At 36.5% G+C, this 27,805-nt stretch overlaps 1 protein-coding gene across 2 annotated transcripts in view; it reads right to left on the bottom strand.

Annotated features, from left to right (window-relative positions):
* Positions 1–3,925: 3,925 nt before the first annotated feature.
* Positions 3,926–27,805, bottom strand: part of LOC128859580 (protein tipE) — a 39,206-nt gene continuing 15,326 nt past the window's right edge. For both annotated transcript variants that reach the window (XM_054096506.1, XM_054096507.1), the window contains exons 2-3: positions 20,850–26,160; positions 3,926–5,428 (exon numbers count right to left, since the gene is read on the bottom strand). In XM_054096506.1, coding sequence (XP_053952481.1) covers positions 5,365–5,428; positions 20,850–22,219 — 1,434 coding nt within the window. In that variant the 5' untranslated portion in view covers positions 22,220–26,160 and the 3' untranslated portion in view covers positions 3,926–5,364. The remainder of the gene's footprint in view (positions 5,429–20,849; positions 26,161–27,805) is intronic.

Genomic DNA, 27,805 nt, shown 5'->3' with positions numbered 1-27,805 from the left:
ACATGTTTTGAACAATTCCATCCATTTTCAGCTTGCTACCTTCAAATGTCTAAATTGACCTGACTATGAGAGAAATAAATGAGTGTAGTGCGATTACTCTGTGCGCACCAACAAATTCGCAAAGTCAATTTTGCCGACCTCTGAAAAGGCGCCAATGAAAGCGCCTAACTGTCAAGTAACGAAGTGTCGCGGTGGCAAGCTTGGCAATTTGATCGGAAGTAAGCAAAATAATAATCAGCTATTTGACAATTGCCATTTGAAGCTCAAGCTAAACTTCGCAGGTTTAAAATATTAAAAAGGGAAGGGAAAAAGTAAGATATTTTTGTAGTCAAAAAGTTGATATTTCAAGGATATTTTCGGGTTAGCTTCCATTGCTACCACGAAAAAGTTGCTTATAATGTGGACCGAATTTAAAAATTATAACACACAAATGTAGACACAATATCAGCCTTTTGATTTATAGTACCTTTTATAAATTATCATTAAGAATTAATAGCATTATTTGACGTTGAAAAACGCATCTCTTTTGCACAAGCTTGAAGAACGCTTATTTTGCTTAAATAAAAACACAGAAAAGTAACAATATTCACTTATAAATATTCTTTATTAATTTAAGATTTGATTTAAAGCTATTTTTACTCAATAATGCTACGAATTTTATTAAAATTCTATTATTAGAAATGCTCTTCTAAATGATTGTAAATTGCAAAATAAATGTGCAGGACGAATTGTCAAAGGAACGATAGTGAGAAAAGAATAAAGCGAGAAAAAAAGAAAAGCCCCAATTAACCAACAATTAGGTTCGATAGAACTTTTGTAGTTGTTAAAAGAGTTAATAAATCATTATTTTCAAAAATAGTGCAAATTGGGACTAAAAAATCGCGGGGCTTTTTTCCCCTGCGGTGTTTTTGTTTTAAAATATACATATATACATGTTACAAAAAAAAAATTTATAAAATAAAACTTTTATAAAAAAATAACTTTTTCGCCAGCGGCACATATAAATTTTACTATAAAACAACATTTTAATAAATAGTATGAATTATAAAACCTTAAATGATTGCTGGGCTACCAATCGCTTTATACATTTCTTTTCAACGATATTTCAGTACAAGATACAAGATGCCAATATATTATATATATTGTAATTGGCGCTTGCACCCTTTTTGGAGGTTTGGTTTGTTGGGTGTGTCTCGATGTTGTTCTGCGAACGGCAGATATTTTTTATGAGGAGATTTTTCATGGCAGAAATATACTCGGAGGTATGCCATTGTCTGCCGAGGAACGACCGCTATTAGGAACATTTTTTCTTCATTTTGGTCTTTCACCAAAATTTGAACCTTCATTCTTTCTAAATTCCGAATGGTAGTTACGCACCAACCCATTCGACTACGGCGGCCGCCAATACGGTCGTAAAAAACCTAATTTTTAAGCATTTCCTGGGGGCTCACAGGGACCCTAGGAGTTTGGGTCTTTCATAGTTATAATTGTGGGCCTTTGCTTTTTCTATTGCCACGCCCACTCCCCTCCGGTTGCCCCCTCGAAAGTTGCCCAAATGTGACTTGACCCACTCGTGTACAATGGCTTTTTTCAGCGCCTCGAGACCGGTGAAACTTTGAGTTCGGACCTTGCTCTCCAAAATGGCCCAAAGAGAATAATCCATCGGATTCGCGTTTGGCGATTTGAAAGCCATTGTGTGGACGTTATGAAGTTCGGAACGTTGGTTTTTAGCCATTTTTAGTTCACTCGAGCTTTGTGAGACGGTGCCGAGTCCTGTTGAAACGTTCATGGAATGCCACCGAAAAGTTTGTCTGCCCACGGCTTCAAAGCAACCTCCAGAATACTTTCCGATAATATTTCGCATATACCTTGATGCCAGGCACGATGAAAACGAATGGAGAGCGCCCATCTACGGTTACAGCGGCACAAACCATTACCTGGGGGGGTGCTGCCCTCTGGTGGCCAATCGATGGCTCAAACTCTCGGTCGGCCAAATAAACCCTATCGTTTTGGGAGTTTACGAATTCACTTGTTGCTGCTTTAGTTTGAGATTATGCGCTTTTTGGAACTTGTTTTTTTTCAGTATGCGGCGGATACTACGGTAAGATATATTTAGTTCTTTCGCCATTTGATTGGCACTTCGTCGGGAATTTCGCTCAAGTCGCTTCTTCCCTTTTTGAACCATTTCTTTTGATGACCACCGCAATGAAAAATTTATATTTCTATGAAAATAATTTACAAACGATGTTTAGTAATGTTAATTATAGAAAAATTAACTATTTGCTTTTCTTGGTTTTCGGCTTTGGTTTATTCTACAATGAGAATTTGTAACTGCTAACGGGAATGTGTGTAAAAGCATGTATGCACACATATGAATGGCAACATTGTGTCGATACAACCAAACACAAACACACATAAACCGGAATATTGGGTAAATATGTAACCAAACGAAAGCAGCTGTTTTCTACGGGCACAAATTTTGCTCAATTTTGGATTTCTCACGACAAACAGACAGGGACTACGGTATCGTCGGTGAGTTAGGGCACCATTAGTGATGTTCGTCAAAAGCTAACATGCAGCGTGAGAAGGCGGGTACTAACTAGGCACTAGATTGCTGCTCAGGTTCAGAACTCTACATAACGATATTGAGGAAGAAACATAATCCATTTAGTACTTCCTATGCAAACGCCACGCTTCTTTAGATATCTGAGTGTCCATTCAGATTGTATCACAGTCACAGTATCGATGGAAGGGCTGATTGTATTTGCCCAAATACTCTGAGGACATCTGGGCACGTAAGAATAGAACTGAGCATCACTGAGGTCAATTCCTAAGCCTAATTAACTTAACCTACACAGTCACAGGGGAGATGAGCAATTCTTAAAATCAAAAATATTTAAATTACTTAAAATTCATATTGACATTTCTGAATATAAATATATTTGTTGTAAATATGTTCGAGTGCACATACAATACAAACCTTCGTTCTTCAATTCAAAAATTATTAGTAGGCTTCTAAATGCGTTTATTATTGTTGTTTTATTATTGTTTGATTTTTTACCTTTTTATTGTTTCAATTCTAGTACCATTACAATATTATATTATAATAGTTAAAAATGTGCATTTTTATGCCGCTAGTAATTTAATTTATTTAATTAGTTTAGGCTTTATTCGTTTATTAGCTTTTTTTTGCTTTTTTTATTTTTTGTTATAATATGTTTTGTCCCTTTTTTTAATTTTAATTAGCTTATTTTTGTAATATAGATGTGCAAATGCAAATGCGCATAACATATACATGCATGTATGTATGTATAATAATTGTAGAAAAGGAAATCACCGCTTACTGTTCACTGTTGTGTCGATTATTTTTGGTACTAATTAGATACCTATTGGTTTAAGGGAAATGTTTGTGAGGCTTAATGCTTTTTGCTTTTTTGCTAAGCTTAGCAGTTTATAATATTTCTAAGATATTTTTTAGGAGTATGTTTTATTTTCATTTATAGCTAACGAAAGTAATTGTATTTTTTATTACAATAATTTTTTGTTTTGTTTTCTTCGTTATTTTGCAACTACACCGGCGTTCTTGTGTTTCTTTATTGCGTTAAATATTTAACTTGTTTTTTTTTTTGTTTTTTTGTTTTTTAATTTTATTACTATTTTAATAAATATGAGTGAGACTTTTGTAGAAGAAAATTTTATTAAAGTTTTTTCTTATTTCTTTGTTTTGTTTTTAACTTTGTTTTACAATTTCTTTAAAGCTGTGAGTTTGCGTACGCATTTACTTATGTTTACATATAAGTAATTTATAATTAAATATAAATTAGTTTGACTTGAATTAATACCTAGAGGTCTTCCCTATGGGTTGAATGTATCTTCGTATTCAAATAAAATATATACATATATATTGATTTAATTCAATAAATGAATGCATTAACAGGCAAGCAAAGAACGAGAGCGCGTATGCGATAGAGCTAAATATTTATTTAAAAAAAAATATGTATTTAAAGTCATTTGAGTTAACTAACAAAATATCTCTGGATTTGTTTTAAATTTTGGAATTTTGTTCTATCGTTTTTCCTAATGTTTGGTCACTTGCTCGTTATTATTTTTTCACCAGCAATAAAGTTGATTTGCATTTGGTCTCTATTTAATAATGCGCTTAAATTTTCAATAAAAAAAGTTTTTGCCTTCAGTCACGTATCTCAATCCCCCACAACCATGATCCGACATAGGCCAATCAAGACCAACAACTCGTTTCATGAAATGTTCGCTTTACCTGGCCAACCTTGGCCCACAACCAAAATCGCTACAGCTGCCCTCTTTATGGGAAAACATACATTTGCATATGTACTAGGTCGGAATGCCTACATACGCATATACATGTGTACATATGTTTTTAGCTCACTTGTCTGCTTTGCCGGTTTATTGCGCTTCGGATTCTGTTTTTAATTCAATTTCGTTATTTGTGTAAAAGTGGCTAGCTAAGTAAATACAGTTATTTACTTACTTTGAGATTTAGTCTACATTTGCTTAAACTTTAATTTACTATTCAATTAAAATTTTTACATTTCGAAATTTTCTAGTTTTTGCTCTCTTAACACCTGCCCACATGCACATACTTATGTACTATGTACATAGGTATGTATGTATGTATAAGCGCGGTATGATGATTAATGTTAGAGATAGTCTTCAACCTGTCCCGAGATTATGATTTGGGTTAAGAATTTAATTCAAAGTGTAGTTGTTACTGTTGCATGTAGAAATGTATGTGTCTATGTAGTTTATAGGTATTTATGTGTGTATATTTGCATGCATGCACCAGCGACACTTTATAATGTTCGTCTGTAGCATTTGAGTATTGATACGAGGGTATTACTGTAGTTACTTCGTATATATTGCAATAGCTCGTATGTATGTATGTAGTAGATGGATACGTCTTATGAAATATATGGTTTTTTGTAACGAAAACTAATTTATTTCAGATTAAAAAACAAGTTAATTTGTTTTCGCTTAATCATTCCACAATTCAATTATTATATTCAATTACTTAGAAGAAAACAGCACATAACTACATACATACATACATGCGTGTGCAGTTGCTATTTTTCCTTCGTAATGATTCCTTAATTGTATTTTTTTTTAATTGTATTCAATTTATTGCATTGTCTTTGTGCTGCAACCAAAAAGTACTTAACTCATTTATTAGCCTTGTTTTTTCTTGTGGTTTTGTATGTGTAATATTATATCGTAATTGTATTGCATCGTACGAGCTGTAACTTTTAAAAGCTAAGTAGTAAATAGGTGCGCACACATTTCATTGTCCAATACGAAAACGTACATCATCCATGCCGTGGACTTTGCGTTTTAAACTGCTGCCGTCGGCCCAGGAGGAGTTGAGATACTCGTCGTCATCGTCTTGCTCAAGTTTCTGAAAAGAGCAAAAATGCAAAAAATAAGTGAATATGAAATTACAATATTTTGGAGTTTGGGAGTATTTTTTAGAAACCGAAGTAGAAAAGTTCGCATTAAGTACCTTCATGAAAATAATTAAAAAAAAATATTAGTTAGCTTTTCTGGTTGTATTTTTAGCATAATTTTTATTTAACGTTTTTCAACTGATTGCCTAAAGAGCCACAGTCAACCCCATTCTCATATCTACCTGATAGGTTTGATTGTTGATACGCAGTGCCATTGCGAGAGCTGCGGATACTTCTAGAGTCAGACGCCATCTGACGTTTCCATTGGGAGGTTCGTCCAATTTTACCATAAAGACTGGGATAATGTTGTTGAGTGAGCCATATTAGTTATTTATAGTAGCTTTAAAAATTCATATCGCAAAAAAAAAAGGGAAATTTGTATGCGATTTTCCACGTGGATATTAACAAGACAAGAATGCATCAGTGAACTAAACTCACTATGCGGCAGGCGAGCACCATCCTTTACCACTGTAAAAAACTAGTGCAATGAATTTTTTCGTGGTGACTGTTCGATCACCGATGAATTCTGTGAAGGTCGTCCAAAATCAGTTGTTGTGCCAGAAAATATCGATACTGTATACAAATGCATTGAGCAAGATCGTTATGCCTCGTACCATAAGATTGAGTCAACCTTGAGCATTAGGATGATGGTAATATAATATTATATAAATATGTAGTAATAAGATGTTCCATGATCACTTTTTGGTAAAAAAGATGTGTTCGAATTGGGTCCCATACAATTTAAAAAACGCCCTGAAAGCACGACTGGATGAAGTGCTTTAAAAATCGGTTCGAACTAATGCAAGAGTGTATTAATTACCATTTGAAAAACAATAAAAGCGTTTTCAATCACGAATGCTCATTTTCCCATTCCAAGGCCAGAAATATAAATAACAACCCTAGTAAAACATTTGGGTACATTTTGAGTTAATCAAAATATGTTAAATAATTTTTCAATTGATTTGATTTTATCCAATTTGGCTGAAAACATATTACTTGCAAAGAATGAAGCAACTGCGCAAAAAGTCATCCCACTTAAAAAGTGTATACCATTAAAATAATTATTATTAAACACTTTAATATCCGAGATTTATATTCTGAAAAGTGTGAAAAAATTACGATCAGAACGATAATGCCAAATGCAATGCTCGCAAAGGAGCATTTTATCAATTTTTAGGCTTATTAGGGCATTATTTATCAAGGTCGATTAATTTTCAGAGCAAATTTGCAAAATTGTGTGATTTAAAATAGCTGCACTCATATAAAATTCTCATAAAGGGTGATAAGATTGGAGGTACTGTCAAACTAAATACATAATTTCTTTCAGTATTCGCTGTTATTTCATCATGGAAAAACTTACGCCTTAACAACGTTTACAAATCGTACAATTGTATTACACAAATCGCCGCTCATCGATGTTTGCGCGATGAACTCAGGCCAACTTATGGTGTACAGTGATAAGACCCATTTTTGGCTTAATGGCTACGTCAATAAGTAAAATTGCAAATTTGGACTGAAGAACAAATCGAAGCCATTCAAGAGCAGCCATTACATCTATTGAAAACAACCGTTTGGTGTGGCCTATAGGCTTTAGGAACCGATGATTCCTATATTTCTTCACAGACGAGGCTGGCGACAATAGACTTTTATTGGTATGGGTATGTAAAGTCTAAGTGCAATGTGGATAAAGCAGCTTCAATTGAGGCATGGAACATTACTAAAGTTATTCACGAGATACCGATCGAAGTCCTTCCGCGAGTAATTCACAATTGGTGTTTACGAATAACCGAATTACGGCGCAGTTGCGGCCAACATTTGAAAGGGATTATCTTTAAAAAATAAATGTCACGAATGGTTCTAAACAAAAATAATAAAGGTTACCAAATAAAATTGAATTTTCGTTGTTTTAGTTCATTTTAAATTCCGATACCTCTAAATTAATCACCCTTTACATAATTTGTAAACAAGTTCTCTAGACTAACTTCAGCGAAAAAATAATCTCAATTCATTGATTACAACAGGCAGAGAACCTAATCCCTAGTTAAAGAAAAAAATACAATACATTTGCACTAAGATGGAAAAAATTTGCGCAGATGAACAAGCCACTTGATTCCAACCAAGGTCGCACCTCATTGCATTTTGTTTGCAAGGCGAACGGAAGAGCGGAGTATTTCTTAGTAATTTGCACATACATACATACATTTGTCCACACATCAATGTTCATATGTATTTGCATTCAACCAAGAAGTGGCAACCAATGTACAACCGTTTAACATTCTGGCCAACAATAACAGCGAAAATGTTAGCAACAACAAAAATATTAACATTAGTGCCGACTGCGACTGAATCGAAAATGGTGACAACCACTATTTGCACTCGAACATTTAGCGCAAAGTGTCAACCCTAATTTTCCAAGAGGACAGAAATTTATTTTCAAATTCAGGTCAGTGTAGCTTCGTCAATGTATGCATTATATTTATGTAGTTACAATGCTATTGCATCCACACTATTATTGCCTGATGGAAAATTCCCGATTCCGAACTGGTGTCCTTCTAGTTCATTTGGAACCAAGAATACATATTTTCATTTCACATTTTTACACAAGCGACTAGGAAGTGACAAATGTTCTTATTGATTTTTAGAACTATTTTGGTACTTGAGTTAATTAGGTATTATTACTACTTTCCAATAATAATAGACTGGCGCTTGCATCCTTGTAAGGTGCTTAGTAGTAGCTTCTCCTCAAATTTGTGGTGCGCACTTTGATAAGAGTATGAACCTAGAAATGCAAGATGCCGCTTCCGAACGATAGACGGTTTTTATGAGAAGTTTTTTCATGACAGAAAAGCTCTCGGGTTCATTTGACTGCCGAGGGATGACCACTGTTGGATGAGTAGAGGAAATCGAGCCATATCACGTAATAACATAATGTGCTGACAATTATTGTATAATAATAATTTATTTTTATATTTTGGGTTGGCAACTAAGTAATTGCGGATTTTTGTTTTCATGGAACTAAATTACTTTATTCTGTAATCTATTGCCCATTTTGATCAATGACCTTTTGCCATCTTTCAGGCAGCATCATAATCCCATGTTCATAATACTTCTGGTTTTTATTAGCAAACAACTGAATCAAGTGCGATTTGACATCATCATCATTATTGAAATTTTTACAAGGAGTTTTCTAAAGACCGAAACAAAAAGCAATCAGATGGTGCAAGGTCCGGACCAAGCTCCAACCAAGCTCCAATAATATTTTCCGGGGGGCCAAAGATGTGTGTGACCTTGCATTGTCATGATGGAATACAATACTTTTTCGATTTGTCAATTGATATTGTTGTAAAAAACCCATTTTTCATCGCCAGTTATCAGTCGTTTTAAAAGTGGATCATTTTCATTACGATACATGAACCTTCTCTGCAATCTGACGTGTTGTACTGTGACGATCCGAATCGATTACACTGGGGAACAGTCATTTTGCGGCAGGGTTGGTTTAAGTAAATTCTGTGTGAGACTAGTGTGTTGAATACTAGAAAAATTTTAGATTTCTCAAATTGACTCTAGTTTTTGAGATAAAGACTATTATCTATTTCACTGAAAAAAACAGTATTAAATACCAATATGCACTAAAAAAATATTTTTATTAATATATATTATTTCATTAAAAATTATACAAAAACAAAAATATATATTTGCAGTTAACTTAAATAATTTAAAAACATTACAAAAAAGTTTTTCTGTTGGCTTTTCTGTTATGGTTTTGCTTAGGACAATCCCTTAATAGGGTCCAGCAGTAGTCTGCCATCATGTGGCAGTCCCATCGACCTTGGTACCTTTCTTCCATTATTTTTATATCCTGGTGGAACCATTCTCCCTGTTCCTCACTATAATCGCCCAAGTTTTTCGGGAATTTGTCCAAATGGCTATGAAGGAAATGCAATTTAATGCTCATATTAGCTCCTAAACTGCAGAAATTTCGAAGCATTTCATCAACTAGTTTTTGGTAATCTGGTGCCTTATGATTCCCCAAAAATTTTTGACTACTAAGACAAAGCTTAGCCATGCTTTATATTCAATTTGTGACATATGGTTTATAAATTCAATGTCTTTTATAAGAGTACGGATCTGCGGCCCATCAAAGACACCTGCTTTTAATTTTTCCATACTTAAAGACGGAAATTTTTGACACACATATTTAAAACAGTCACCGGTCTTATCAAGGGCTTTGATAAAGTGTTTCATTAGCCCAAGCTTGATGTGAAGTGGTGGAAGAAGAATATTTTCTCGGCTTATCAGTGGTTCATGAACCACATTTGCTTTTCCTACTTCCATATTTTCTCTCAAAGGCCCAACCTTTCTAGTCCAATGTTCTTTTTTTGCGCGACCATCCCATAGACATATGAAACAGGGGTATGTATACCCACCTTGCTGACCTAATAAAAAATTCACCATCTTTAAGTCCACACATACTGACCATTGATGTTGTGCGTATGAAATCTTTTCTAAAACAATTTTAATATTTTGGTATTCTTCTTTTAGTTTCGTTGAATGACCAATTGGAACCGAAGAAAATTTATTTCCATTGTGCAGCAATACACATTTCAGGCTTCTCTTTGAGCTATCTATAAAAAGTCTCCAATGTTCAGGATTATATTCAGGATGCCCCATACAATTTAACAGACCAGAAACATTGTTACAAAATACAAGCTTGTATTTTTCTCGAAAGAAAGGAAGAAGTTCTTGCTCTCTGGTCCTAAAGAATGTGATGGTAACGCCAGGTTGAAGACATTGTTTTTCTTTTAGTCTTGAAGCAAGAATTTCGGCAGATTTTTTTGATAAATTTAAATCACGAACCAAGTCGCTAAGCTCTGCTTGCGAAAATCCTTGTTTCATACAACTACTTTCTTCGAACTCGCTTTCACTGCTGCTTACTTGATTGTCAGAATTCTCTAACATTTTAATGTCATTACAGTTAGCAGAAGATGGTCTTGTAAACACAGGAATTGGTAAATTGTCACTGTGCAATACTGGGGGTCTAACTGATTTAATATTAGGATAAACCCAATTCCGTTTCTTAAAACGGTTTGTACCTTTCACTTTTACTGCACAGAAATAACAGTCATTAAAATGATTCGTTGGCTCATTCCACATCATCGGTACTCCGAATTGAAGCCCTTTACGTCCTCCTTGGCTCCAGTATCGCAAAGATTCTACACAAGACTTACACACAATATTGGACACCCAATAATTATTCTTTTGTACATACTTTATCCCAAAGTATGCTTGGTAGGTTGTTTTCACAAACTCTGTGATCTGTTTTCTTTGCTTTTGCGAACAAAATTTGCCACATATATAACAAAAACTGTTGCAATCGTTAACACAAGGTTTTCGTGACGAACTCATATTTTTGAGACAACAATTTCTTTAAAACTGAAAAATGACACTTACTGGTAACTTCTGAGTCTAACAGCAAATAAGTGAAAGTGTTGTACCTAAATATGCAAACAGATAACGAAACCGTAGTTAGGTTTAATCAAATTAGTGCAACTGTAGGAGGGCACTTTAAATTTTTTTAGTAATTTTTAATTTTGCGTTTATCTCAAGAACCAGAGTCAATTCAAAAAATGTAATTTCATACTCAATATATATAATACAAGTGCTAATGAAAACCATTAACAAAATTATTGCCGCAGATTTTTTTTTTTATTTTTGTTGCCCTGTGTTATTGCTTTGATTAGGGCGTCATCAACTTCAACTGGACGAGTGAAAAATCGCCAGAATGAAAATTTCGTAAGCAAATTTTGACAATGCCGTTCTTTTAAGGCTTCGTCACCATAAACAGCACATAACTTTTTATGAGCTTGCGATGCGGTTTTCCTTTTGCGGAAATAAAAAAGCAAAGTATGACGAAAATCTTCCTTTTGATTTTCCATTTTTCAACGAACGCCAAACGAAAACTTCGGAACCGTTCAAAAAACCTTTTTTTACTGATTGACAGCTGAATTGCCAACTATCAAATAACAAAACGTGATTTACATTTGTACTACGTCTGCAAACCCAAAAATTCAACAGAAGCCATCTATGAGTGAAATCCGCAATTACTTAGTTGCCAACCCAATATATTAATTATAATATTATAATATTACTCTGACAACCAAGCTGCTCTATCAGAATATAGAGGAACGGACCAAGGTCTGGAGCCCCATTGTGATACCATTTGTTTGGGGATGTGGGGAAACCAATTTATCTCTAGGATAAACGATGAAATATTGTGGAGCTTTGCAGTTTTCAAAGTCTGTGAGACTCCAATGTAGTAAGCGTTCAGATCGAAGTCATTAGATGGAAATCCCATATGCTTCTTTTGAGTTCCCACTAGGCACTGCATGGTCATGGTGCCAACCACACTACTAATGGAAGACTGGTCTAGTTTGACGAAGGACATAGTTCTGTTCTCTCTTCTTCTAGGCTAGATCTGTATAGTTAACTCGAAAGTGGGCTCCGTAGTCCATATATTGTTGGACTGCTTGATGGAGTCCTTATCCATAGCTTGATTCAGGATAAAGGGATTCCCATATACCAAGCAGAGTTGACTGGTTCAAGATAGGTTCCCATGCTTGCCAGCTCGTGAGTACTTATTGTACTGTAGAGGTTTTATGTTAGCTTGACTGCCAGAGTAGAGAGTGATAGGTTGTGGTACAACGAAGGCGTCCCTGACCCACAATGCAGCTTCTTTTATAGCTATAAACTCAGCTTCAAAAACACTATAACAGTCATAGACTTAAGGCAACACTTCTGAGTGAATGCTACTCTCGACCCTGTTATTTAACCTTCAGCCGTCAGTGAAGATAGCCACTGACCACGGGCTAAGGTTCTTAACGCTATTCCATTCATATTCACATTTTGGGACTCGCGTGGGAAAATAATTTTCAAATCAGAATTGTGGGGCAGCTCCTTTCAAGAGGGCACCGATGGTTGGTTAGTTGGTTTAAGTGGTGATTCTTCCAGAATCCAACTAGGCTTTCCGCACCATTTTGTTGCCACATCTTCGTTACTAACTTGTTTACCAGTTATTTACAGTATGACTATAGTCTGTGCGGTTCAGGAACCTTATCAGGCTGTTGACATCTAAGCCAGATAGCTGTTCAAGACTCTCGAACAGCGGTTTGCCCATGGTTAACATTCTGTTCTGGGCAGGGCATTCGCAGAGGAAATGGAAGATTGTTTCCTTTTTCTCCGGTTGTTTGCAACGGTGACAGTATGTGTTGTAAGGGATGTTCATTTTGGCTTTTTACACTTCATAAATCACTTTTTACACTTCATAAATCACACTCTTCAGAAAAAAATTGTATAATTTTCTAAAATATTTTACTTATCAGAAGATCAACATACTTTGGCATGCATTTCAACCATTTTTCGAAACAACTGTGATTTGAACAGCTTTTGAAACTTAACTAACATTTTATTTTTGGTCTGCATGAGAAGGAAGAAATCTCACAGGGTATCAAATAAGGACTGTGCAGATGAAGATTCATTGATTCGATGTTTTAAATGCAATTTACTTGCGTGAAAACTACCATTGTCGTAATGGGTAATGGCTCGCCTTAATGATTAGTTTCTCTTATTTTTCCAACGACTTCGGTATGTCCAATTCATCCGAAAAAACAGGCGACCATTTGTTTCGAAGTGCTCCATGCACGAATAACTTGGTTGGATTTGACCCGTTTTGAAAAACCCAAGTCGTCTACAATTTCTTAGTTTCGGATGAATAAGCATAGATGCAGGATTTTTCCCCTGTTGCGGTATCATCTTTTGATGTGCCGCAATTAAATTATGACAACACTTCTTTGCATCAATTGACGCAAGTCATTCAACAGATTACCAAATTATGCGGTATCCAAAGCGAACGTTTCTTTTTTACTATGCCTAGTTATGGGTTGAAATCCGAATATTCATGCACGCCTGGGTATTTATCTATGATTGTTCACCACTACTCGTATACGCGGGCATTTACGGCCACCCTCGCCGAATGGGTTGGTGCATGACTACCATTCGGAAGTGCACGGGTTTCAAACCCAGGGCATGAAAAGCCAAATCATAGAAAAAGTTGTTTTTGTATAGTTATCTACGAGTAATTACTTAGCGTAACCACAAAATGGGCATATCACTAGTTGAATGCTCTTTCGATAGACTTTTAGAAGTGCGCTTTTGACTGTTGCAATCAAAATTCCTAACAAGAACCGCTTAGCAACATGTTTTTGGCAATTCAATGTAATGCATTTGAGCGATGGTAGCAACAAGCATATTTACCGTTCCGTTGTTCACTAGAATGTACTGAAGATTCCGACCCTTCAACAAAAACAGGGTACTGATAGTGAAAGCGACTATGGCTCAATTCATGCTATACCTTTTTTGTCATAAAAAACCACTACTTTCTAAAAACTTACACACGGCATTTTTTCTTTTGCCATTTAATGTGCTTGAAATTTTCTTTCCCATGGCTTTGAGTAACTTACTAACGCGAGTACTCGGCTAAATAACATACCTGGGTTCGGTATTTCCGAATGTGACTAATCATACCTCAATCTCACCACGATCCAATCTAATCTAATGTAAAATCAGTTCACGCATAGCAACGATTTTTCCCGATACAATAACTAATTTTAGACGACCTTCACCAGATCTCTAATGAATTCAGAAAACTAGTGAAAACCGGTAACTGGAGATGGTTGGTGATTGATCAACAAAAGTTCAAGCACGCTACTTTTCATCTACGCCGAAAAAATGTTCACGAATAAATTAAAACTTCAGACCAAAGTGAATATTAAAAGTACGTTTTGAATACGATTATCATTGAAAATTTTCCAACTTCACCATGACAATGTCAGATTTCCCGTACTCGTTTCCATGCCTCAAAATTTAAGTAGCAACCCTCGTAGGGGATCAGCTAACCTGATTGTAATCTAAAGTATGCAGCGTACAACTGCAATGTGCCCACCTCTTGCCATTTACCTACTTGTATTTGCTCCCTTCTACAGATAAATGGCCATAGTTGTTAATAATTAGCTGAAAATAATCGAGGCAAACGCGAGGGTTTTGAGCGTATTGGATGTCCACTTGTGTAGGTAAAAGTGTACAGTGTACTAAATACACCTATTATATGCACTGCTCACTTAATTTTGTATAATTGGATTTAGGGAATGTATTCAAACGGAACAATTTACTAAGCTTATTACAGTAAACGTAATACCGACAATGGTGCGTACATAAATATTTGGAAATGAAATAACTTGTTTAGGTAGTTAGAGTGAATATTTTTTCTATTTCCAACAAATGAAATACCTTCGTTGCTGGGCTATTAGGTAGCCATCAAATATATATAGGTACAAATATGTGATAGGTTAAAAGCGTTTTTCAGTAAGAGCGCTTCAACTTTTTTTTTGAATAAAACACAAACGGTTTGACTTTTTTAACTCATTTTTTTTATTATCGAGTTTGAACATACATATACATTTAAGTATGAAATTCGATTTCTTTTGCATGACCACCGCGTGCACGTTTTACGAAGTCCAATCGTTGAACCCAATTTTCGACCACTCTTTTGCATAAATCGGCCGAAATTCCAGCAATTTCTCGTTCAATATTGGCTCTGACTTCACATAACCCCAAAGAAAATAGTCTAGAGGCGTCAAATCACACGAGCGCGGCGGCCATTCGACCGGTCCATTTCTGGAAATAATGCGCTCATCGAACTTACTCTTCAACAAATCAATTGTAGCGTGTGCTGTGTGGCTTGTAGCCCCGTCCTGTTGAAACCACATGTCGTCTAAGTCCATACCATTCAATTGCGGCCAAAAATAATCGTTTATCATGTCGCGGTATCGATTTCCATTCACAGTAACGTGGCGATCGTTCTCGTCAACGAAAAAATATGGGCCAATTACGCCGCCGGCATGCAAACCGCACCAAACAGTGATTTTTTCGGGATGCAACGGTACCTCATGACAGATGACAAGCGAAAAATAAAAAATATTGCGTCGTTCGCCCTCCCTATCGGAAAAAAGTTGAAGCGCACATATTGAAAAACGCCTTACACATACAAACATTCATAGAAATGAGTTTAAAGTGACTCCTTTCTTTCTCTTAGGCAACAGATGACATCCCTAAAGTGATAAAAATATATCACTGGATCGTCTTAGTATATTCCAGCAATAAATATGTAGCTTTACAAAAAAAGAATATATATATTTCTTCAAATAGTCAACCTAAAACTTTGTAGAGGCAAAACTATGAAGGGCTATATCGGGCGCGCCCAGTTTTGAAATATAGTAAGAAGTAGCCGACTAGGCGAGTTGTTGGAATTCTTGCGACCTGTTCACTGATTAAGTAGATATTTCCGATATATTTATATTTACGTATTGTATATTGCGCTTTTGATGGGAGGGGAGCTCGCCGTAGCCGAATGGGTTGGTGCATGACTACCATTCGGAATTCAGAGAGGACGTAGGTTCGAATCTCGGTGAAACACCAAAATGAAGTAAAAGTTTTTACTAATAGCGGTGGCCCCTCGGCAGGCCATGGCAAACCACCGAGTGTATGCCATGAAAAAGCTCCTCATAAAAATATTTCTCATTGGAGTCGTGTCACAACATCAAGACGCACACCACAAATAAGAGGAGGAGCTCAGCCAAACACCCACAAAAGGGTGTACGCGCCAATTATATATACACATATATGATGGCTTTTAAAAATCAGTATTTGTATGTGTGTGATGTATGCACGCAGTTCATGTGCAGAGAAAAATAAAGGAATCATTAGTCGGTTACCTTTAGTTAGAATATGAAAAGAAGAGTACATCAAGCTGTATATGCATTGAGAAACCCTTCCGCCCGGACCGAACTTTATATACTCGCGCAAATTTTAGTAAAATTTAATTTGAGCGAGCTGGACGATGAGAGTTTTCTCCAATCAATACATATTATACATCTGCAGAAGGATGTACTTATATAATATGTATGTAAGTATGTTCCTGGTTGGTCGATATTGTCTTATTTGAGGCAAGACGCACGCCAGTTGGTCCATAAATAGAGGGACTTGCAGTTTCAAATCGACTCCGAACGGCAGATATTCTTTATGATCTTTTTCATGACCGAAATACACTCGGAGTTTTGCCATTGCTTGCCGAGAGGAAACCGTTATTATAAAAAACTTATTCTAACCGTTGCTGTTTCCTGCACGAGGTTTTGAATCTGTGTACTTCTGAATGGTAGGTATGCACCAACTGATTCAGCTACGGCAACCGTCAAGTTTTTTGTTCTTCTTAATTGGAGCGATAACCGCTTAACCGATTTTAGCCGAGTTTAACAAGGTGCGCCAGTCGTTTCTTTCTTGTGCTAACCGGCACCAGTTGAACACACCAAGTGAAGCCACATCTTCTCCGCCTTTCTCTTCCTCTGCTACCGCCAGCTAGTACCGCATCGAATACTTTCAGAGCCGGATCGTTTGTATTCATTCTTTATTCGCTGCGTTATGCCTATGTCGTCGTAAAGCTCATAAAGCTCATCGTTCCATCGCCTGCGATATTCGCCATTGCCAACGTGCGAAGGTCCAAAAATCTTCCAAGAATCTTTCTCTCAAACACTCCTAGGGTGGCTTCATCGGTTGTTGTCATCGTCCATGCTTTTGCGCCATACGCTAGGACGGATATGATGACAGCCTTGTAGAGTGTTAGTTTTGTACATCGAGAGGACTTTTTAATCAATTGCCTACGTAGTCCAAAGTGGTACTTGTTTGCAAGAGCGATTCTATGCTGGATTTCCAGGTTGACATTGCCATCGGTGTTAATGCTGGTTCCTAAGTACACGAAGTCTTTTACAACCTCAAAATTATAACTGTCAACAGTGACGTGGGTGCCGATACGCGAGAGCGCCGACTGTTTGTTTGATGATAGGAGGTACTGCGTTTTGCCCTCGTTCACCACTAGACCCATTCGCTTTGCTTCTTCATCCAGGTTGAAAAAGGCAGAACTAACAGCGCGGTTGTTAAGGTCGATGATGTCAATATCATCGGCATACACCAACAATTGTACGCTCTTATAAAAATTGTGCCTGAGCGATTAAGTTCTGCGGCTCGCACGATCCTCTCCACTATCAGGTTAAAGAAGTCACAAGAGAGCGAGTCACCTTGTCTAAAACCTCGTTTGGTATCAAACGGCTCGGAGAGGTCCTTCCCAATTCTGATAACGCTGCTGGCATTGAGCAACGTCATCTTGCATAGCCGTATTAGTTTTGCGGGGATACCAAATTCAGATATCGCGGCATACAGGTAACTTCTTTTCGTACTGTAGAATGCAGCTTTGAAGTCGACGAAAAGATGGTGTGTGTCGATTTCCCTTTCATGGGGTTTTTCCAAGATTTGGGGTATTGTGAATATTTGGTCGATGGTAGACTTTCCAGGTTTAAAGCCACACTGATAAGGTCCAATAAGTTGGTTGGCTTGAACCTTAGATATGATATTTAGAAGACTAATCCCGTGATAATTGGCTCAGATTGCAGTATCACACTTCTTATGGTTTGGGCAGAGCACACTTAGTTTCCAATCGTCAGGCCGCGTTAACCGCGTTATCGCTATTCTCACCTCGCCATGGTCGGGTAGCGGAACGACAGTTCCGTCGTCAACGATTGGGGTATCGGCGTTGTTCCTGGCGTACTAGAATCGGAAGCTCCTCGTCTTAGTGTTCACTTTGTAATATTTTAGATCCGTCTATTTCGACTAACGCTTATCAAAGCCGTTTTATACTTATAAATATGTTACATCCACATCTCTTCACCATACACAAAGTGTAAGCACAATTCCCAAAGTACGTAGTTTTTTGGCATTCTATAGGAACCACACTAACAAAAATTATGGATTTTGATAAATTGGACCGCAAATATGGCTCTTCTAAATACTCGACCCATGAGCCACCTAAGGGTCAACTTGCAAACATTTCTTCTTTCTTAATTAATTCTTCAATTTTCTTAATTCTTTCTCTGAGATATTGAAACTTGCTTTCTCTTCTTTATCAGATTTTATTACATTTTCTTCATTAGTCTCATTGTGACGCTTGTATTTTGTAAATAGCCAAAATTTAATTAACTAGGCGATTTTTGTACTGTCTAATCTTATTGAAATGAAATTTTTATTCCATGAACGTTAACGAATACAGCTTTAGGCGGTTCTACTTTGACAAAACACAAATTTTAATATTCCGATGGAGCAATGAGTTGTATGAGCATTACGGCGACATAGACATAGTATTGAGAATCGACACAGGCGAAGATTGGGCTATTCGGTTTTTTCGCAGGGGTTCAAGCGACCCACATACTCGTATAAGTTAAGTGTTACATTATTCCAATTATAATTTCTCAATGAATCACAGTCATTTGAAGTGATGTCGATCACAATCTCACCGTTTATAGCAGAAATCTCAAATCAACACGCACAGTCACATTCAATCACAAAAAAGTTTAACTATGCAGCATAAAAAATATATCACCAAACATTTTTGCATCACTTGAAAGAGGCTGAGAACAAAAGAAGACCGGTGTGTGGATAGCGAAGGAATTAAGAGTAAAAATTTATTAACCGAATTCTGCATTCAAAACGGTGCTAAAACAGAGTCAAATGCAGATAAAAAGGAAGAAAACTGTCACATATGTATGTGTATGATAATATTGTACGAAACGATCTGATCTCACCGAGCTCACACAAATTGATTAGATTGAAGGAAGCAATTCAATTGAAACACCTCTAATTGAGTAATTATTGAATAATAGTAAAGGGTATCTTTTTCCATCATGACATATAATTAATACTCTTGACCTCGATGTTCCATTGAAAGAATAATCTAAAAATGGTAAATCAGAACTGTAAACATGTACTAATATATACTAATATGTAGAGACCAGCCATGTTTCGCTTCCGTACAACGATACTGACTTTACGCATGGGCTGAATATTCTTAGTTCAGTCCGCCTGCGGACTTGCTAACTCCTCCATACTGTATGCATTCGCCCGAATACCGCCCTTGCTTCGTCTAGCCTGCAGTTGACATCTGCTCCACCATCTGCCATGATGATGCAGCCGAGGTAGCAGAAGTTTTCAACGAATTCCACCGGGCATCCGCCTTGCGTTATTGTGGTTAACTCGATGGCCTCCAGATGTCTGGTGAAACTTCATACGATACCTTTTTTGTGCAGAGTCAGTTGGCTCATGACGTCATCAATGACGATGCCGAAGAGAACGGGCGACAGGGTACAACCTTGCCTTACGTCTGCGTTGGTAGTAAATGGATTGCTGATATCGCCTTTGTGAAGGACTGCCAGTTCAGAGTTCTCGTAGAGGGCTTTGATGAGGCTGAATATCTTGGCGGGAGCTCCCTGCCAGCCATATTGCGTCCCGTTTAAAGTGTCGAACGCCTTCTTAAAGTCTAGGAACAGCATGTAGAGCGGGGAGCACAGCTCAGTTGATTGTTCTACTATAATCCGAAGTTTGTTGGCTTGGTCAACACAGCTTCGGTGAGGGCGAAAACTAGCTTGCTCGTCTCTCGTCTCTTGGGATGCGAAAAGAATTTGTGAATTACTTGCAAACTGGTAAAACAATAAATTTTTAACATTGTAACCTTTTAAATCAGCTGAAAAAAAATTCGCGAAGAAAGACCCAGTTTGGAATAGAAAAAAAATATTTTTCCAGACCTAAAAAAATGCATGCGTGGAAAACGTTTTTCATCAAATGATAAGGTCATAACAGTTGTGCCAGCCCTTCCGGGTTCTCACTGCAGGGAAGGAGTTCGTAATTTGGAATCTCTTTGGATACTTGTTGTTTGTGACGTTCATAGAGACTGAATGAGATTGAACAATGAATTGTATTTCAAACCATAAAATTGTGTGTTTTTTATTGAGCCCCAAAACTTATGGAACAATCTTTTACGACTTGGCTCGGATTTTTAGACAGTCAGACATTTATCACGAACTCAGTATAATATTTAAAAAAGCAGACGTGCTAGCAAGAACAAAATTTTTTTTTAAATAATCTTTATAATCGAATATCTTGAACACGGTTAAGTTTTGGACAACATGTTATATGAATTCATCAGAATTGGTCTAAATAGTATTGTCCTTTTAGTATCTATGTTGGACGACTTTCCCGTTAACTCTGTATAGCCTGTTATAGTCTGATATAACCTGTACAGCCTTTACGTCATTTTTAACGAATACTTAACCATTTTAGAAAAGGCTGAAAAATAACCTTCTAATATTTCTTATATTTTTTAAGTAAGGAAATAATTATACCTAAACAAATATTTTCCTCCATCTCCCATTTTTCACTTACCCCTGCACAGAGTTTGAAGTCGACAGCACACCATTTTCCAGTGAGTCGCGTGACAATTCGTCCGCCATTTGCACTTTAAGCTGATGACCGAATGAATTTATATCAGAATTTGGTGTCATTTGTGAACCAATCGGCGATTGCGCCAAATACTGACCGGGTGTTGTGACCGAGCCACCCTGTGATATTGAGGTTGTCAGGCCAGGCCCACCATTCGGCAGACCCACATCCACACAACTCTCACCCGTCGTCGAGCCCATATTAATAATTTGACTGCCGGCAACATTATTAGCTAATGCAGCTCCATCACTCTCGTCCACCTCACCCTCATCAATATCCATATCCTCGGCATTTTTATCGAGCGGCGCCGTTTCTTCATCCTCATTATAGATTTTGAAGTACGCATATGTCAGGTATATCACCGATATAATAAACGATGGTATCGGTATGGCCATCGAATAGATCAGATTCAATGTGTTCTGCCAGTAATCTAAATCGCTTATCACTAAACTTGGATCCACTTTCGAATAGTAGCATGGAAATTTAATGCCAACTTTCGTATAACGCTTTAGCCAAATTGTGCAATTGAGCATAGGCGGATAACCACAACCCTTAACGTTTGGGAAGAGGCGCGCGCCAACATAAAAATACATCGAATTATTACCCATAAGACCCTCATTCAATTCGGAGATCTCATCGAAAGGGTGACGCTCCTCATTAATGAGCATACCACCACCACCACCCATGCCCAAATCCTCATCGATTGGCTCCTCATCGACGAGATAGCCACTTATGCCATCACCAATGGCAACACCATCACTACTACCAAAGCTGATCGTATCCAACTGTAGACCACTCGTCGCCGCTGACGCAGACCCGGCCATAGATCCCGATACGCCCTGTGGTACATCTAATTGATTCGCTTTAGCGGCATCACTCGTAGCCGCATCATAATCATAATCACGTATGGCACGCTCATAGCGATCCGTACGCTTCACAGGCGGCAATTCACGTTCCGCCTCTGCCAAATTGATGTGATATTCGGTGAAATTGAACTCATCTGTGTAGTTGTACAAGTTCAGTCGATAGTTGACACGTATTTGTGTACAAGTGTAAATATCCTTTGTACAACCCTCACGACACGATGCCCATGAACAGTTCTTCGCACCGAAATATGTTTCTACATCGTAGGTTTCGCACAGAGCTGGCACCTCTTCGAATTGCATGAAGATCGTTGTGAATGCGGGCTCTATAACGAAGGGCACAAGAAATAGAAAGGCGAACATGCTAAATGTGCCGAGTAGAATGAAGAAGGCAGTGGTGTAGAAGAGCATTTTCTCCTTGAAAGTGCGCTCTTCCAGTTCGTCACCCATTTTTGCTGCTACTGTTGTTGTTGCTGTTTAATTTAATGAAATAAACTTGCACTGATGTGCGTGCTATGAAAACGCTGGTTGCGAGGTTGTGACGTTTAACGTTAAGTCGATGAATCGATACGCCGAGCCGAAGTGTTTCGAAATAGATATAAGCGGGTTTACTATTTATGATTTTAAGTGTTTTTTTTTGTTTTGCAATATTTATTTGTTTTTTTTTAATTGTGTACTTTTACCGTTTCTTTATTTTGTTCACCAAATGTTAGTCGCTGCCGTGATTCGCAGCAGTTAAGTTAATTTAAAAATTTTGTAATAAACGTTTACAAGTTTTTAATAATTAATTGCGTGTTTTATGTTTAGTACTGTTTTTAGTTTTTATTTTAAATAATTAAATTTTAATAAATGAGTAAATTAATTCTTAATTGTTATTTAACTTTATAGAGGCTGGGGTGTTACTAGAACACTAAAGAGCGTATGACTGACTTAGCTTAGTGTGTATGTATTTATTAAAATACTCGCGCCTTGTCACTTTAATGAGCTTTGTATTTCTTTTTATTTGCTGGTATTGTGGTGTAGCATTTTGGTTATATATATTTCATATATATTTGAAATAAGGTTACAGTGCAATTTATATATATCACAGGGGGAGTTGCCTTCTCTTCTCCGCTCTTGCTGACGCTTCGCGCATATTAGTTGATATTTTTACTGCTTTTTCCCACTACACCACTACTTTGTTGTTATTTTATTAACTTTTTGAGCTTGTGCTTGCGATTTTAGTAGGTATTGGCGTATTTTCTATGAGACAAGCGATAATATGTTTTTGTTGGTTTCCTCACGCAATGAAACGTCTACACTTTGGGAGACAAACTGACAGCCGACAAACGATTTACGCTGTGTATTTATTTCCTATTGCTATAGCTGTGGTTACTAGAGTTCTTCTTACTCTAATTGTTTTTTCTTTTTTACGTTGCAAATCAGCTGTCACTGTCGCCTTTGCTTTATTATTATTACTGTGTTTTTGTGGTGCGACTTGTCTTCTTTGGCGCTTGTACTATTGTCATGTCGTGAAAAGATGTTTAGAATGTTAAAGTTTTCTCGTTATGGGTTTTGCTTTTGGTTTTATATGCAGTCAAATTTGATGTTGCTGCTCGTTTAGCACAAAAGTGGCATTTGGTAAGTTATAAGAAATAGCATGAAGTCTATATATAGAAGCATGTAAAAAGTGAAATATTTTCGTTACGTATTTTTTCTGCCTTCCAATGATGTTTTTTTGTCCTTTTTTGTTTTTTAATATGCTTTAGTTTTGATTTTGAGTCAGTTGAATGTAGACGAATCGTTTATTCTCTGCGGGCTTGCATATATATTTTATATGCAAACTTTTTTCTAGTTTCTATTAATTTTCAAATATATTCTGAGTACTGAGCGCTTATCAATATTAGCCATGTATATTTCACTTTCTGGCACCAGCAAAGCTATATTCACTTTGCACAGTCCCTCATAGAGCCTTTGGGAGAATTACTTAGAAGATTTTCCCGGTTTTATAGAACATCGCAGCACCGCTCACTTGAGTACTTCACTATTGAGTGTGCTCAATTTGATTTGCTTTGATTTGTTTTATATATTCCCGTGCGTATTTTTATATAAATTACACTCACGCACATGTAAACGCAGCTGCTCTTCTTCTCAGTCATCATTTATAAAATATCCTAGTTAATAATTCAGTTTTCGCTCATTACGCTCGTCATGTAGAATTTGGACGCAGTCGCCCTTTTCAAGCGCTGACATACGCCTGATTGACTAAAATAACTACCACTGGCAGTATCAAGTTGCATGTACCCAACCACACTCTGGCCCAGTTTCAAATCTTACACTTAACACCTTTTTATGCCTTGCTCTTCTTGGGATTTTGTTGATAATAACTCGTTAATTACTTTGCAAAGGCGTTACTCATACGCACCGGTGGCTATCAGTTACCTAATTGCACACATACTCATACACAACAAATCACTTAAAACGCCGCTGTTACAGTTCAACTTCCTATGTATGTGTAATTGTGTGTATTTTTTCAATTAGCCTCCACTACACATTTACGCATCAACCACACACACATACACATCTACTAACATATTGGTTAGACGCGCTGAAATACGCCTTTTGTGGGTAGCAATTAGGGTGGTACGCAAATTTGAGAATGCGCAATGTCGTATGTGCTTAATTATTTTATAGCTTTGGGTATTTAAAAATTTTATAACTAAAATGTTTTCACTTCTGATGCATATACACAGCTACTTCTGCCTCTGCTTTTGCTTTTGTATTTCTTCTGGCCTAAGCTTCCTTTGGAGTGCTGCTTACACAGTGCCTTTGTTTTGTTGCTCATCAAAAATGCAGATGTTGATGACAAAGTTGGCATTCCAGGCAAGATTGAAAGTGCAACAGCAAGAACAACAATGCGCTGTCAATTATTATTCCGACTCGTGAAGTGCGTGTTCCTCAATTTGTGTGTGCACGTGGGTGGGTCTGCGTGAGGTTTGTCGTACATACGTATATTTTGTTGACTGACTCAGGGCATTTTTGTTTTTGCTTGCTTTCAGCTTTATACGAGCCACATTTCAATTTAAAACAGTCACACTGTTGTGGGCGTGTGTGCGGGTGAAGAAGAAGAAGAAACGGTAGCAACAGTCTTTTAATAATGACAAATACACATGGCAATACTGTTATGGCTTATGACCAGTATTGAAATGCCGCAATATGGGTGGATGCCTAATTTAGACTTTTAATCGATTTATAAATATACATACATATATATGTATATATAAGTTTTCTGCTTTAAAGTTCTTAAAGTATATGGTTTTCCCCTTATTAGCTTTACTTGTGCGTCATAAAAACTTATAGTTTATTAATTTTTATTTCTAAATTTCTAAACGTTTATGTCAACGTTTAGTGTTTAGCTGTATTCCGGGACTAATTTTAGAATTGAAGGCATAGGAGCATTGCTTATTTCATATTTAGTTGCATTAGAAGTTATATTTTCACTCTTTCACAACAATTTTTTCTCTCTTAGCTGATTTATTTATTGCAAATTTTACGAATTTTTTTTACCAAAACAAGTAAAAATAAAACGTAAACGTAAAGAACAAATCACTGGACGGACATTATTGCAACGTTGTTGAAGTGTACGTTGGTTTAATATTTTTGATATTGTATTTAATCTTTTTTCCTCCTTAACTCCAACTGTTATTGCCTTTCGTTTTAGTTGTTGTTGCTTTCGTTTGGGTTTGTAACAAGCAATTGGAATCAAAACAATTTGATCTGACCTGACCTGACTTGGCGCTAGTGGCTTGGCGTGCTGTAGCGTGGCTCGATATTGGCAATTTTTGCCAAAACTTCGTCGCCCTGGAGTTGTTGAGGGGAGGTGGCGTGTATAATTGTCCAACTGGTTTATGTGTTTACAAGAGTGCGCTGGAGTTGGAAGTGTAGTTTGCGTAATGCTCCAGTTGTTTGTTGATTTATTGATTGTTGCAATAAATATTTCGCCTGTATTTATTGCACTTCAATATTTCTTCTTTTTTTGTGTTTTTATTTTTTTATTTTTGGGTTTGTAGTCCTTTAGTAGCTATAGCTGTTTGTTGTTATTTTATTTTTTAATTCACTTTTGCATTTTGTGGTCTGTATTGCAGCTCTGCAATAAAGTTGTCGCTCACAGACTAATGTTGATTCGCAGACAGCGCTGATGTATGATAGAAAATTTCATACTTTAGTGTAAGGAAGCGAAATTTTATTATTTATGCACTTTTTTGCTGATTAATCGAGTTGTATTTCTCACTGTTAACACGTTTCTTTCTTTTGTTTTTGTGATTTTTATGCTGCCTTGATTTATTTGTGCAGCATTTTATAATTTTAATGCATTAAGCCCATTTGTTGTTGTCTTTTTTATCTAAGCTTTACTTTATTTATTTAAAAACACATTTTTAAAATAAATTAATTAACTTTTTATTTCGTAGCGAAATTTCATTCACTTCATTAGAATACATTTAAATAGTTTAACTGTTAGTTGAGGAATTTATTTGATATTAGTGTTGCTTTCCGATTTTTTGTAGACCAGTTTTTTAAACAAATGACATTTGTACATATATTTATTTTACAAACGACACTTGTATACATTTCATGCAACAGATAGTTTCATATATAATTACGCTCATCAATACAGTGATCGAAATGAAAATATGTTCTATTTCTATTTTGTGAAATAATTTTAAAAGACGGCGAGAATTGTTTTTTTAATTTCACAGTTTTACAGTATTAGTGTTCAAAATGTTTTGCGGTCCGATAAGGACCGGCGTTGCTACTAGCCTAAGTTTCTCTTTGTTATTGGTGTACTCTTCATATGAATGTATGTGAAGTTTCATTTCAATCTTTCAATTCATTCTTTGTTTACAAGCCATTTGGTATCGACGTACAACAGTATTTTCTACAATGGAAAAAAGCAAGTATCGTGCAGTGGTTGTATTTTTATTTTTGGAAGGTTTAAAAGCCAAGGAAATGTATGAACGAATGTTGAAAGTATGTAAACACTCTTCGCCATCAATTAGTACTGATGGTCGTAGAAGCCTTGAAGACGATCCACGATCAAAAAACAACAACACTCTTAAAAAAATACAGGATATCGTATTGAAAATCGTCGACTGATTGAAAGATATTTAGTAGAAGCCCTGGGCTCCTCATTTTGCAGTGAAAGCAATATTTTTACTAAGGTATTGGGGTTTAGAAAGCTGTGTGCGCAATGGGTGCCTCATTCGTTAACAATGGAATAAAAACATGCGAATGTGAATTTCTCAGCAACATTTAGAACGTTTTCGAAAGGATAAAAGGGATTTTATGCGTTGATATTATGCATGAGACTATTTTTCATCAGGACAATGCACCGTGTCACAAGATCAGTTAACAAAAGCTATAACCCATGAATTAAAGTTCGAATTGTTAGAGCATCCATTTATTCACCAGATTTGGGCCCTAACGACTTCCATCTTTCTCCAGACCTAAAAAATTCACACGTGGAAATCGCCATCAAATGATGAGGTCATAACAGCTTTGGCAACCCTTCCAGTTTCTCATTTCAGTGATGGAATTCGTAAATTGGAATTTCATTGTATATCAAGTGTATTGATGATCAGGGAGACTATACTGAGTAATGAATTTTATTTCAAACCATAAAATTGTGTGTTCCTTATCTAACCGCAAAACTTATTGAACAAATTAGCAGAAGAGCTTTTGCTGACAGTTTGTTATCGTTTTTCTCCCAGTCTTCTATCACCAGATAATGGTTGCTCAGTTTTACGGCACATACTGTTTCAAAAATAAAGGTGGCTCCTGATAGTCAAAAACATTTGGTGTACATCTACCTATAATACAAGAAAGAATACAGTTCTATTTCTACGTTTTTTGAAAAAAAAAAAACATTTTTTATATGTGCCCAGATCTGACTTGGAGCTGCCACGAGTAGTTTTTGCGAGAGAGGAATTTTTTATCCTACACAGATACATATATAATATATACTTATATGTGGGGTTGAATACAAAATGTTGGTTTTTA

This window comes from Anastrepha ludens, chromosome 4, assembly GCF_028408465.1.
Source record: "Anastrepha ludens isolate Willacy chromosome 4, idAnaLude1.1, whole genome shotgun sequence".
Lineage (NCBI taxonomy): Eukaryota > Metazoa > Arthropoda > Insecta > Diptera > Tephritidae > Anastrepha > Anastrepha ludens.
The sequence above is the reverse complement of the archived record's forward strand: the minus strand, read 5'-3'. Positions and strand labels throughout refer to the sequence as shown.